The sequence below is a fragment of the Phyllobates terribilis genome, unplaced genomic scaffold (assembly GCF_046119375.1).
Source record: "Phyllobates terribilis strain yellow unplaced genomic scaffold, ASM4611937v1 Scaffold_3__8_contigs__length_932513732, whole genome shotgun sequence".
In the NCBI taxonomy this organism is placed as follows: domain Eukaryota; kingdom Metazoa; phylum Chordata; class Amphibia; order Anura; family Dendrobatidae; genus Phyllobates; species Phyllobates terribilis.
In genome coordinates, this window is record NW_027362763.1 from 24299467 (window position 1) to 24316868 (window position 17402).

General features: G+C 41.1%; 1 protein-coding gene across 1 annotated transcript in view; it reads left to right on the forward strand.

Annotated features, from left to right (window-relative positions):
• Window positions 1-5219: 5219 nt before the first annotated feature.
• Window positions 5220-17402, forward strand: part of EMILIN1 (elastin microfibril interfacer 1) — a 144367-nt gene continuing 132184 nt past the window's right edge. Inside the window, exon 1 of the mRNA XM_073673774.1 lies at window positions 5220-5426. Within this exon, the coding sequence (XP_073529875.1) occupies window positions 5231-5426 (196 nt within the window). The 5' untranslated portion in view covers window positions 5220-5230. The remainder of the gene's footprint in view (window positions 5427-17402) is intronic.

Below are 17402 nucleotides of genomic sequence, written 5' to 3' on the forward strand. Positions count from 1 at the left end.
CTCCCGCTCTGGGTCCAGCTTTTCTCCTGCTCTAGTTTCTGTCTTTCCTCTCCTGCTCTGGGTCCAGCTTTTCTCCTGCTCTGGGTCCTGTTCTCCCCTCCCACACTGGGTCCAGCTTTTCTCCTTCTCTAGGTTCTGTCTTTCCTCTCCTGCTCGGGGTCCAGCTTTTCTCCTTCTCTGGGTCCTGTTTTCCCTTTCCTGCTCTGAGTCCTGTCTTTCCTCTCCGGCTCTGGGTCCAGCTTTTCTCCTGCTCTGGGTCCTGTTTCCTCTTCTGCTCTGGGTCCTGTTTTCTCCTCCCGCTCTGGGTCCAGCTTTTCTCCTGCTCTAGGTTCTGTCTTTCCTCTCCCGCTCTGGGTCCAGCTTTTCTCCTGTTCTGGGTCCAGCTTTTCTCCTGCTCTGGGTCCTGTTTTCCCCTCCCGTTCTGGGTCCAGCTTTTCTCCTGCTCTGAGTCCTGTCTTTCACCTCCCGCTCTGGGTCCAGCTTTTCTCCTGCTCTGGGTCCTGTGTTTCCTCTCCCGCTCTGGGTCCAGCTTTTCTCCTGCTCTGGGTCCTGTTCTCCCCTCCTGCTCTGGGTCCTGTTCTCCCCTCCTGCTCTGGGTCCTGTTTTCCCCTCCTGCTCTGGGTCCTGTTTTCCGCTCCCACTCTGGGTCCAGCTTTTCTCCTGCTCTGGGTCCTGTCTTTCCTCTCCTGCTCTGGGTCTCTCTTTCCTCTCCCGCATTGGGTCCAGGTTTTCTCCTGCTCTGGGTCCTGTTCTCCCCTTCTGCTCTGGGTCCATTTCTCCCCTTCTGCTCTGGGTCCTGTTTTCCTCTCCCGCTCTGGGTCCAGCTTTTCTCCTGCTCTGGGTCCTGTCTTTCCTCTCCTGCTTTGGGTCTGTCTTTCCTCTCCCACATTGGGTCCAGGTTTTCTCCTGCTCTGGGTCCAGCTTTTCTCCTGCTCTGGGTCCAGCTTTTCTCTTGCTCTGGGTCCAGCTTTTCACCTGCTCTGGGTACAGCTTTTCCCCTCCTGCTCTGGGTCCTGTTCTCCCCTCCTGCTCTGGGTCCTGTTCTCCCCTCCTGCTCTGGGTCCTGTTCTCCCCTCCTGCTCTGGGTCCTGTTCTCCCCTCCTGCTCTGGGTCCTGTTCTCCCCTCCTGCTATGGGTCCTGTTTTCACCTCCTGCTCTGGGTCTTGTTCTCCCCTCCTGCTCTGGGTTCTGTTCTCCCCTCCTGGTATGGGTCCTGTTCTCCCCTCCTGCTCTGGATCCTGTTTTCTCCTCCTGCTCTGGGTCCTGTTCTCCCCTCCTGCTCTGGATCCTGTTCTCCCCTCCTGCACTGGGTCCTGTTCTCCCCTCCTGCTCTGGGTCCTGTTTTCCCCTCCTGCTCTGGGTCCTGTTCTCCCCTCCTGCTCTGGGTCCTGTTCTCCCCTCCTGCTCTGGGTCCTGTTCTCCCCTCCTGCTCTGGATCCTGTTTTCTCCTCCTGCTCTGGGTCCTGTTCTCCCCTCCTGCTCTGGGTCCTGTTCTCCCCTCCTGCTCTGGATCCTGTTTTCTCCTCCTGCTCTGGATCCTGTTTTCCCCTCCTGCTCTGGGTCCTGTTCTCCCCTCCTGCTCTGGGTCCTGTTTTCCCCTCCTGCTCTGGATCCTGTTTTCTCCTCCTGCTCTGGGTCCTGTTTTCCCCTCCTGCTCTGGGTCCTGTTCTCCCCTCCTGCTCTGGGTCCTGTTCTCCCCTCCTGCTCTGGATCCTGTTTTCTCCTCCTGCTCTGGGTCCTGTTTTCCCCTCCTGCTCTGGGTCCTGTTCTCCCCTCCTGCTCTGGATCCTGTTTTCTCCTCCTGCTCTGGGTCCTGTTCTCCCCTCCTGCTCTGGGTCCTGTTCTCCCCTCCTGCTCTGGGTCCTGTTTTCTCCTCCTGCTCTGGATCCTGTTTTCCCCTCCTGCTCTGGGTCCTGTTCTCCCCTCCTGCTCTGGATCCTGTTTTCTCCTCCTGCTCTGGATCCTGTTTTCCCCTCCTGCTCTGGGTCCTGTTCTCCCCTCCTGCTCTGGGTCCTGTTTTCCCCTCCTGCTCTGGATCCTGTTTTCTCCTCCTGCTCTGGGTCCTGTTTTCCCCTCCTGCTCTGGGTCCTGTTCTCCCCTCCTGCTCTGGGTCCTGTTCTCCCCTCCTGCTCTGGATCCTGTTTTCTCCTCCTGCTCTGGGTCCTGTTTTCCCCTCCTGCTCTGGGTCCTGTTCTCCCCTCCTGCTCTGGATCCTGTTTTCCCCTCCTGCTCTGGGTCCTGTTTTCCCCTCCTGCTCTGGGTCCTGTTCTCCCCTCCTGCTCTGGATCCTGTTTTCCCCTCCTGCTCTGGGTCCTGTTCTCCCCTCCTGCTCTGGATCCTGTTTTCTCCTCCTGCTCTGGGTCCTGTTCTCCCCTCCTGCTCTGGATCCTGTTTTCCCCTCCTGCTCTGGGTCCTGTTCTCCCCTCCTGCTCTGGATCCTGTTTTCTCCCTCTGCTCTGGGTCCTGTTCTCCCCTCCTGCTCTGGATCCTGTTTTCCCCTCCTGCTCTGGGTCCTGTTCTCCCCTCCTGCTCTGGATCCTGTTTTCTCCTCCTGCTCTGGGTCCTGTTCTCCCCTCCTGCTCTGGGTCCTGTTCTCCCCTCCTGCTCTGGATCCTGTTTTCTCCTCCTGCTCTGGGTCCTGTTTTCCCCTCCTGCTCTGGGTCCTGTTCTCCCCTCCTGCTCTGGATCCTGTTTTCCCCTCCTGCTCTGGGTCCTGTTTTCCCCTCCTGCTCTGGGTCCTGTTCTCCCCTCCTGCTCTGGATCCTGTTTTCCCCTCCTGCTCTGGGTCCTGTTCTCCCCTCCTGCTCTGGATCCTGTTTTCTCCTCCTGCTCTGGGTCCTGTTCTCCCCTCCTGCTCTGGATCCTGTTTTCCCCTCCTGCTCTGGGTCCTGTTCTCCCCTCCTGCTCTGGATCCTGTTTTCTCCTCCTGCTCTGGGTCCTGTTCTCCCCTCCTGCTCTGGATCCTGTTTTCCCCTCCTGCTCTGGATCCTGTTTTCCCCTCCTGCTCTGGGTCCTGTTTTCCCCTCCTGCTCTGGGTCCTGTTCTCCCCTCCTGCTCTGGGTCCTGTTTTCCCCTCCTGCTCTGGGTCCTGTTCTCCCCTCCTGCTCTGGGTCCTGTTCTCCCCTCCTGCTCTGGGTCCTGTTCTCCCCTCCTGCTCTGGATCCTGTTTTCTCCTCCTGCTCTGGGTCCTGTTCTCCCCTCCTGCTCTGGGTCCTGTTCTCCCCTCCTGCTCTGGATCCTGTTTTCTCCTCCTGCTCTGGATCCTGTTTTCCCCTCCTGCTCTGGGTCCTGTTCTCCCCTCCTGCTCTGGGTCCTGTTTTCCCCTCCTGCTCTGGATCCTGTTTTCTCCTCCTGCTCTGGGTCCTGTTTTCCCCTCCTGCTCTGGGTCCTGTTCTCCCCTCCTGCTCTGGGTCCTGTTCTCCCCTCCTGCTCTGGATCCTGTTTTCTCCTCCTGCTCTGGGTCCTGTTTTCCCCTCCTGCTCTGGGTCCTGTTCTCCCCTCCTGCTCTGGATCCTGTTTTCTCCTCCTGCTCTGGGTCCTGTTCTCCCCTCCTGCTCTGGGTCCTGTTCTCCCCTCCTGCTCTGGGTCCTGTTTTCTCCTCCTGCTCTGGATCCTGTTTTCCCCTCCTGCTCTGGGTCCTGTTCTCCCCTCCTGCTCTGGATCCTGTTTTCTCCTCCTGCTCTGGATCCTGTTTTCCCCTCCTGCTCTGGGTCCTGTTCTCCCCTCCTGCTCTGGGTCCTGTTTTCCCCTCCTGCTCTGGATCCTGTTTTCTCCTCCTGCTCTGGGTCCTGTTTTCCCCTCCTGCTCTGGGTCCTGTTCTCCCCTCCTGCTCTGGGTCCTGTTCTCCCCTCCTGCTCTGGATCCTGTTTTCTCCTCCTGCTCTGGGTCCTGTTTTCCCCTCCTGCTCTGGGTCCTGTTCTCCCCTCCTGCTCTGGATCCTGTTTTCCCCTCCTGCTCTGGGTCCTGTTTTCCCCTCCTGCTCTGGGTCCTGTTCTCCCCTCCTGCTCTGGATCCTGTTTTCCCCTCCTGCTCTGGGTCCTGTTCTCCCCTCCTGCTCTGGATCCTGTTTTCTCCTCCTGCTCTGGGTCCTGTTCTCCCCTCCTGCTCTGGATCCTGTTTTCCCCTCCTGCTCTGGGTCCTGTTCTCCCCTCCTGCTCTGGATCCTGTTTTCTCCCTCTGCTCTGGGTCCTGTTCTCCCCTCCTGCTCTGGATCCTGTTTTCCCCTCCTGCTCTGGGTCCTGTTCTCCCCTCCTGCTCTGGATCCTGTTTTCTCCTCCTGCTCTGGGTCCTGTTCTCCCCTCCTGCTCTGGGTCCTGTTCTCCCCTCCTGCTCTGGATCCTGTTTTCTCCTCCTGCTCTGGGTCCTGTTTTCCCCTCCTGCTCTGGGTCCTGTTCTCCCCTCCTGCTCTGGATCCTGTTTTCTCCTCCTGCTCTGGGTCCTGTTTTCCCCTCCTGCTCTGGGTCCTGTTCTCCCCTCCTGCTCTGGATCCTGTTTTCCCCTCCTGCTCTGGGTCCTGTTCTCCCCTCCTGCTCTGGATCCTGTTTTCTCCTCCTGCTCTGGGTCCTGTTCTCCCCTCCTGCTCTGGATCCTGTTTTCCCCTCCTGCTCTGGGTCCTGTTCTCCCCTCCTGCTCTGGATCCTGTTTTCTCCTCCTGCTCTGGGTCCTGTTCTCCCCTCCTGCTCTGGATCCTGTTTTCCCCTCCTGCTCTGGATCCTGTTTTCCCCTCCTGCTCTGGGTCCTGTTTTCCCCTCCTGCTCTGGGTCCTGTTCTCCCCTCCTGCTCTGGATCCTGTTTTCTCCTCCTGCTCTGGGTCCTGTTCTCCCCTCCTGCTCTGGATCCTGTTTTCCCCTCCTGCTCTGGATCCTGTTTTCCCCTCCTGCTCTGGATCCTGTTTTCCCCTCCTGCTCTGGGTCCTGTTTTCCCCTCCTGCTCTGGGTCCTGTTCTCCCCTCCTGCTCTGGGTCCTGTTTTCTCCTCCTGCTCTGGGTCCTGTTCTCCCCTCCTGCTCTGGGTCCTGTTTTTTCTCTTGGGTTTTTGTTTTCCTCCTCCTATTTTTGTTTCTTTTCGTATTCTCCATTGGTGATTGCTGCTCTACTATAGTGACGCAGTGTCTGCATTAGACACTTTAGGTTGTATTCTAGTGCAATGGGTGACTGAACGCTGCTAATTTCCACATTACCGTTTCCCATCATTTATATCATCTTTTATCCTGTCTCAGATATCGCAGCTACATGAGACCCCGTTACAAAATAGCCTACAAGACCGTGTCGGACATGGAATGGAAATGCTGTCATGGATATTCAGGAGACGACTGCAATGAGGGAGCAGCAAATGGAGCTCAGGTCACAACCACTAGACCCAGGCCGAGGCCGGGAAGACCCAACCTTTCTGGATCCAGTGGAGGAAGTCATCTTAGTGGATCAGGAGGTGAGGGTGGATCTATTGTGCCAACCCCAATGTGGCTGTCCTGCTAATTACAAGCTGGACAAAGACCAAGTTATGATCAGGAAATAAAAACAGATGGCGCCCATGACCGACCAAAGCGAAAAAAATGAATAACACCAAGTGATCCGACCTCTAACAATGGAGAATATTGTCTCCTCCAATCAAAATGTTACATCTAATTCCTGCTTATCCCATAATCTCACCTTTCTTCTCCCCTCACCTATTATGGGGCTTCCTGGCTCTCTCTGCTGTCTTCCTGCTGACTCCTGACTCTTCCTCTTCTGCTCGTTGCATAACTCCCCTCTCTGTCCACACCCCAATATTCTCTTCTGTGCTCCCCGATTCTCTCTTCTCATTGTTGTGCTTCCCGTTTCCTGCTTCTGTGATCCCCCAACCTCTCCTTCTTGTTCCCCCTGACTACGTCTTCTTTGACTTTCCTGACTCCCCCTTCTGTGCTCCCCCTGTTTCCTGCTTCTGTGATCCCCCAACCTCTCCTTAATGCTCCCCCTGACTCCCCCTTCTTTTCTCTATCTGACTCCTCCCTATGTGCTCCCCCTGACTCCTCCCTATGTGCTCCCCCTGACTCCTCCCTATGTGCTCCCCCTGACTCCTCCCTATGTGCTCCCCTAGACTCCTCCCTATGTGCTCCCCCTGACTCCTCCCTATGTGCTCCCCCTGACTCCACCCTATGTGCTCCCCTTGACTCCTCCCTATGTGCTCCCCCTGACTCCTCCCTATGTGCTCCCCTTGACTCCTCCCTATGTGCTCCCCCTGACTCCTCCCTATGTGCTCCCCCTGACTCCTACCTATGTGCTCCCCCTGACTCCTCCCTATGTGCTCCCCCTGACTCCTCCCTATGTGCTCCCCCTGACTCCTCCCTATGTGCTCCCCCTGACTCCTCCCTATGTGCTCCCCCTGACTCCTCCCTATGTGCTCCCCCTGACTCCTCCCTATGTGCTCCCCTTGACTCCTCCCTATGTGCTCCCCCTGACTCCTCCCTATGTGCTCCCCCTGACTCCTCCCTATGTGCTCCCCCTGACTCCTCCTTCTTTGTTCTCCCTGACTCCTCCTTCTGTGCTCTCCTTGACCTCTCTTTTTGTGCTCCTCCAAACTCTCCTTCATGCTCCCCATGACTCTTTTCTGACCCCCCTGGCTACTTCCAGTGTAATATTTCTTTACACTGTACAATACACATTTAATAGCACCATATACTGCACCATATACTGTACTGTACTCACATGGATTACTTCTGTATATTATACACCGATGTAGTGCTTTACACTGTACACACATATAATACTGCTACATACTGGACACACATATAATACTGCTATATACTGTACACACATATAATACTGCTATACACTGTACAGATATAATACTGCTATACACTGTACACACATATAATACTGCCATATACTGTACACACATATAATACTGCTATACACTGTACAGATATAATACTGCTATATACTGTACACACATATAATACTGCCATATACTGTACACACATATAATACTGCTATACACTGTACAGATATAATACTGCTATATACTGTACACACATATAATACTGCTATACACTGTACAGATATAATACTGCCATATACTGTACACACATATAATACTGCTATACACTGTACACACATATAATACTGCCATACATTGTACACGCATATAATACTGCTATACACTGTACACACATATAATACTGCCATATACTGTACACATATATAATACTGCTATATACTGTACACACATATAATACTGCTTTATACTGTACACACATATAATACTGCCATACATTGTACACACCAATAATACTGCCATATACTGTACACATATATAATACTGCTATATACTGTACACACATATACTGTACACACATATAATACTGCTACATACTGTACACACATATACTACTGCCATATACTGTACACACATATAATACTGCTACATACTGTACACACATATAATACTGCTATATACTGTACACACATATAATACTGCCATATACTGTACACATATAATACTGCTATATACTGTACACACATATAATACTGCTATACACTGTACATACATATAATACTACTACATACTGTACATACATATAATACTGCTATATACTGTACACACATATAATACTCAATATACTGTACATGCATATAATACTGCCATATACTGTACACGCATATAATACTGCTATACAATGCACACACATATAATACTGCTATACACTGTACATATATATAATACTGCCATATACTGTACACATATAATACTGCTATATACTGTACACACATATAATACTGCTATACACTGTACATACATATAATACTGCTACATACTGTACATACATATAATACTGCTATATACTGTACACACATATAATACTCCATATACTGTACATGCATATAATACTGCCATATACTGTACACGCATATAATACTGCTATACAATGCACACACATACAATACTCCTATACACTGTACACACATATAATACTGCCATATACTGTACACACATATAATACTGCTATATACTGTACACGCATATAATACTGCTATACAATGCACACACATATAATACTCCATACACTGTACACACATATAATACTGCTATATACTGTACACACATATAATACGGCTATACACTGTACATACATATAATACTGCTATATACTGTACACACATATAATACTCCATATACTGTACATGCATATAATACTGCCATATACTGTACACGCATATAATACTGCTATACAATGCACACACATATAATACTGCTATATACTGTACACACATATAATACTGCTATATACTGTACACGCATATAATACTGCTATACAATGCACACACATATAATACTCCATATACTGTACATGCATATAATACTGCCATATACTGTACACACATATAATACTGCTATATACTGTACACACATATAATACGGCTATACACTGTACATACATATAATACTGCTATATACTGTACACACATATAATACTCCATATACTGTACATGCATATAATACTGCCATATACTGTACACGCATATAATACTGCTATACAATGCACACACATATAATACTGCTATATACTGTACACACATATAATACTGCTATATACTGTACACGCATATAATACTGCTATACAATGCACACACATATAATACTCCATATACTGTACATGCATATAATACTGCCATATACTGTACACACATATAATACTGCTATATACTGTACACACATATAATACGGCTATACACTGTACATACATATAATACTGCTATATACTGTACACACATATAATACTCCATATACTGTACACGCATATAATACTGCTATACAATGCACACACATATAATACTGCTATATACTGTACACACATCTAATACTGCTATATACTGTACACACATACAATACTGCTATACACTGTACACACATATAATACTGCCATATACTGTACACACATATAATACTGCTATATACTGTACACGCATATAATACTGCTATACAATGCACACACATATAATACTGCTATATACTGTACACACATACAATACTGCTATACACTGTACACACATATAATACTGCCATATACTGTACACACATATAATACTGCTATATACTGTACACACATATAATACGGCTATATACTGTACACACATATACTACTGCTGTACACTGTACACACATATAATACTGCTATACACTGTACAGATATAATACTGCTGTACACTGTACACACATATAATACTGCTATACACTGTACACACATATAATACTGCTGTATACTGTACACACATATAATACTGCTATATACTGTACACTCATATAATACTGCTATACACTGTACACACATATACTACTGCTATACACTGTACACACATATAATACTGCTACATACTGTACACTCATATAATACTGCTGTATACTGTACACATATAATACTGCCATATACTGTACACACATATAATACTGCTATATACTGTACACACATATAATACTGCCATATACTGTACACACATATAATACTGCTATACACTGTACAGATATAATACTGCTATATACTGTACACACATATAATACTGCTATACACTGTACAGATATAATACTGCTACATACTGTACACACATATACTACTGCTACATACTGTACAGATATAATACTGCCATATACTGTACACATATAATACTGCTATACACTGTACACACATATACTACTGCTACATACTGTACAGATATAATACTGCCATATACTGTACACACATATAATACTGCTATATACTGTACACACATATAATACTGCCATATACTGTACACATATATAATACTGCCATACACTGTACACACATATAATACTGCTATACACTGTACACACATATACTACTGCTACATACTGTACAGATATAATACTGCCATATACTGTACACACATATAATACTGCTATATACTGTACACACATATAATACTGCCATATACTGTACACATATATAATACTGCTATATACTGTACACACATATACTACTGCCATACACTGTACACACATATAATACTGCCATATACTGTACAGATATAATACTGCTACATACTGTACACACATATAATACTGCTATACATTGTACACGCATATAATACTGCTATACACTGTACACACATATAATACTGCCATATACTGTACACATATATAATACTGCTATATACTGTACACACATATACTACTGCCATACACTGTACACACATATAATACTGCTATTCACTGTACAGATATAATACTGCTACATACTGTACACACATATACTACTGCTACATACTGTACAGATATAATACTGCCATATACTGTACACACATATAATACTGCTATACACTGTACACACATATAATACTGCCATACATTGTACACGCATATAATACTGCTATACACTGTACACATATAATACTGCCATATACTGTACACATATATAATACTGCTATACACTGTACACACATATACTACTGCTACATACTGTACAGATATAATACTGCCATATACTGTACACACATATAATACTGCTTTATACTGTACACACATATAATACTGCTATATACTGTACACACATATAATACTGCCATACATTGTACACACCAATAATACTGCCATATACTGTACACATATATAATACTGCTATATACTGTACACACATATACTACTGCTACATACTGTACACACATATAATACTGCCATACATTGTACACGCATATAATACTGCTATACACTGTACACATATAATACTGCCATATACTGTACACATATATAATACTGCTATACACTGTACACACATATACTACTGCTACATACTGTACAGATATAATACTGCCATATACTGTACACACATATAATACTGCTTTATACTGTACACACATATAATACTGCTATATACTGTACACACATATAATACTGCCATACATTGTACACACCAATAATACTGCCATATACTGTACACATATATAATACTGCTATATACTGTACACACATATACTACTGCCATATACTGTACACACATATAATACTGCTACATACTGTACACACATATACTACTGCCATATACTGTACACACATATAATACTGCTACATACTGTACACACATATAATACTGCTATACACTGTACACACATATAATACTGCTATACACTGTACACACATATAATACTGCTACATACTGTACACACATATAATACTGCTATACACTGTACACACATATAATACTGCTATACACTGTACACACATATAATACTGCTACATACTGTACACACATATAATACTGCCATATACTGTACACACATATAATACTGCTATATACTGTACATACATATAATACTGCTATATACTGTACACACATATAATACTGCTATACACTGTACATACATATAATACTGCTATATACTGTACACACATATAATACTCCATATACTGTACATGCATATAATACTGCCATATACTGTACACACATATAATACTGCTATACACTGTACACACATATACTACTGCCATATACTGTACACACATATAATACTGCTATATACTGTACACACATACAATACTGCTATACACTGTACACACATATAATACTGCCATATACTGTACACACATATAATACTGCTATATACTGTACACACATATAATACGGCTATATACTGTACACACATATACTACTGCTGTACACTGTACACACATATAATACTGCTATACACTGTACAGATATAATACTGCTACATACTGTACACACATATAATACTGCTATATACTGTACACACATATAATACTGCTATATACTGTACACACATATAATACTGCTGTATACTGTACAGATATAATACTGCTATACACTGTACACACATATAATACTGCTATATACTGTACAGATATAATACTGCTATACACTGTACACACATATAATACTGCTGTATACTGTACAGATATAATACAGCTGTACACTGTACACATATAATACGGCTATATACTGTACACACATATAATACTGCTGTACACTGTACACACATATAATACTGCTATACACTGTACAGATATAATACTGCTACATACTGTACACACATATAATACTGCTACATACTGTACACACATATAATACTGCTATATACTGTACACACATATAATACTGCTGTATACTGTACAGATATAATACTGCTATACACTGTACACATATAATACTGCTATATACTGTACAGATATAATACTGCTATATACTGTACACACATATAATACTGCCATATACTGTACACACATATAATACTGCTATACACTGTACACACATATAATACTGCTATATACTGTACACACATATAATACTGCTGTATACTGTACAGATATAATACTGCTGTACACTGTACACACATATAATAGTGCTATATATTGTACACACATATAATACTGCTATACACTGTACTCATATATAATACTGCTATACACTGTACACATATATAATACTGCTATACACTGTACACACATATAATACTGCTATATACTGTACACACATATAATACTGCTATATACTGTACACATATAATACTGCTGTACATTGTACACACATATAATACTGCTATACACTGTACATACATATAATAGTGCCATATACTGTACACGCATATAATACTGCTATACACTGCACACACATATAATACTGCCATATACTGTACACACATACAATACTGCTATATACTGTACATACATATACTACTGCCATATACTGTACACACATATAATACTGCTATATACTGTACACATATACTACTGCCATATACTGTACACACATATAATACTGCTATACACTGTACTCATATATAATACTGCTCTACACTGTACACACATATAATACTGCTATACACTGTACACACATATAATACTGCTATATACTGTACACATATAATACTGCTGTACACTGTACACACATATAATACTGCTACATACTGTACACACATATAATACTGCTATACACTGTACATACATATAATAGTGCCATATACTGTACACGCAAATAATACTGCTATACACTGCACACACATATAATACTGCCATATACTGTACACACATACAATACTGCTATATACTGTACATACATATACTACTGCCATATACTGTACACACATATAATACTGCTACATACTGCACACACATATAATACTGCTATACACTGTACAGATATAATACTGCTATATACTGTACACACATATAATACTGCTATACACTGTACACACATATAATACTGCCATATACTGTACACACATATAATACTGCTATACACTGTACAAACATATAATACTGCCATATACTGTACACACATACAATACTGCTATATACTGTACATACATATACTACTGCCATATACTGTACACACATATAATACTGCTACATACTGTACACTCATATAATACTGCTATACACTGTACAGATATAATACTGCTATATACTGTACACACATATAATACTGCTATACACTGTACACACATATAATACTGCCATATACTGTACACACATATAATACTGCTATGCACTGTACACACATATAATACTGCTTTATACTGTACATACATATACTACTGCCATATACTGTACACACATATAATACTGCTATACACTGTACACACATATAATACTGCCATATACTGTACACACATATAATACTGCTATACACTGTACACACATATAATACTGCCATATACTGTACACACATATAATACTGCTATATACTGTGCACACATATAATACTGCTATATACTGTACACATATAATACTGCCATATACTGTACACACATATAATACTGCTATACACTGTACATACATATAATAGTGCCATATACTGTACACGCATATAATACTGCTATACACTGCACACACATATAATACTGCCATATACTGTACACACATACAATACTGCTATATACTGTACATACATATACTACTGCCATATACTGTACACACATATAATACTGCTATGCACTGTACATACATATACAACTGCCATATACTGTACACACATATAATACTGCTATGCACTGTACATACATATAATACTGCCATATACTGTACACACATATAATACTGCTATACACTGTACACACATATAATACTGCCATATACTGTACACACATATAATACTGCTATATACTGTGCACACATATAATACTGCTATATACTGTACAGATATAATACTGCTATATACTGTACACATATAATACTGCCATATACTGTACACACATATACTACTGCTATACACTGTACACACATATAATACTGCTATATACTGTACACACATATAATACTGCCATATACTGTACACACATATAATACTGCTATATACTGTACACACATATACTACTGCTATACACTGTACACACATATAATACTGCTATATACTGTACACACATATAATACTGCTATACTCTGTACACATATATAATACTGCTATATACTGTACGCACATATAATACTGCTATACTCTGTACACATATATAATACTGCTATATAATGTACACACATATAATACTGCTATACTCTGTACACATATATAATACTGCTATACACTGTACACACATATAATACTGCCATATACTGTACACACATATAATACTGCTACATACTGTACACACATATAATACTGCTATACACTGTACTCATATATAATACTGCTATATACTGTACACACATATAATACTGCTATACACTGTACACACATATAATACTGCTATACACTGTACTCATATATAATACTGCTATATACTGTACACACATACAATACTGTACACACATGTAATACTGCTATACACTGTACACACATATAATACTGCTATACACTGTACTCATATATTATACTGCTATACACTGTACACACATATAATACTGCTATATACTGTACACATATAATACTGCTATATACTGTACACACATATAATATTGCCATATACTGTACACACATATAATACTGCTATACAATGTACACGCATATAATACTGCTATACACTGTACACACATATAATACTGCTATACACTGTACTCATATATAATACTGCTATATACTGTACACACATACAATACTGTACACACATGTAATACTGCTATACACTGTACACACATATAATACTGCTACATACTGTACACACATATAATACTGCTATGCACTGTACACACATATAATACTGCTATACACTGTACTCATATATAATACTGCTATATACTGTACATACATATAATACTGCTATACACTGTACACACATATAATACTGCTATACACTGTACATACATATAATACTGCTATACACTGTACACACATATAATACTGCCATATACTGTACACACATATAATACTGCTATACACTGTACACACATATAATACTGCTATACACTGTACAGATATAATACTGCTATATACTGTACACACATATAATACTGCTATACAGTGTACACACATATACTACTGCTATATACTGTACACTCATATAATACTGCTATATACTGTACACACCTATAATACTGCCATATACTGTACACACATATAATACTGCTATACACTGTACACACATATAATACTGCTATATACTGTACACACATATAATACTGCTATACACTGTACAGATATAATACTGCTATATTCTGTACACACATATAATACTGCTATACACTGTACACACATATACTACTGCTATATACTGTACACACATATAATACTGCTATATACTGTACATACATATAATACTGCTACATACTGTACACGCATATAATACTGCTATACACTGTACTCATATATAATACTGCTATATACTGTACACACATACAATACTGTACACACATGTAATACTGCTATACACTGTACATACATATAATACTGCTATACACTGTACACACATATAATACTGCTATACACTGTACACATATAATACTGCTATACACTGTACATACATATAATACTGCTATACACTGTACACACATATAATACTGCCATATACTGTACACACATATAATACTGCTATACACTGTACAGATATAATACTGCTATATACTGTACACACATATAATACTGCTATACACTGTACACACATATAATACTGCCATATACTGTACACTCATATAATACTGCTATATACTGTACACACATATAATACTGCCATATACTGTACACACATATAAAACTGCTATATACTGTACACACATATAATACTGCCCTATACTGTACAGATATAATACTGCTATATACTGTACACACATATAATACTGCTACATACTGTACACACATATAATACTGCTATACACTGTACACATATATAATACTGCTATACACTGTACAAACATATAATACTGCTATACACAGTACACACATATACTACTGCCATATACTGTACACACATATAATACTGCTTTATACTGTACACACATGTAATACTGCTAAATACTGTACAGATAAAATACTGCTATATACTGTACACACATATAATACTGCTATATATTGTACACACATATAATACTGCTATACACTGCATAGATATAATACTGCTATATACTGTACACTCATATAATACAGCTATATACTGTACACACATATAAAACTGCTGTACACTGTACACACATATAATACTGCCCTATACTGTACAGATATAATACTGCTATATACTGTACACACATATAATACTGCTACATACTGTACACACATATAATACTGCTATGCACTGTACATACATATAATACTGCCATATGCTGTACAGATATAATACTGCTATACACTCTACACACATATAATACTGCTATATACTGTATACACATATACTACTGCTATACAATGTACACATATAATACTGCTATATACTGTACACACATATAATACTGCTATACACTGTACACATATATAATACTGCTATACACTGTACACACATATAATACTGCTATACACAGTACACACATATACTACTGCCATATACTGTACACACATATAATACTGCTTTATACTGTACACACATGTAATACTGCTAAATACTGTACAGATAAAATACTGCTATACACTGTACACACATATAATACTGCTATATACTGTACACACATATAATACTGCTATATATTGTACACACATATAATACTGCTATACACTGCACAGATATAATACTGCTATATACTGTACACATATATAATACTGCTATATACTGTACACATATATACTACTGCTATATACTGTACACATATACTACTGATATACGATGTACAGACGTATAATACTGCTATATACTGTACACACATATAATACTGCTATATATTGTACACACATATAATACTGCTATACACTGTACAGATAAAATACTGCTATATACTGTACACACATATAATACTGCTATAAACTGTACACACATATAATACTGCTATACACTGTACAGATATAATACTACTATATATTTTACAGATATAATACTGCTATATACTGTA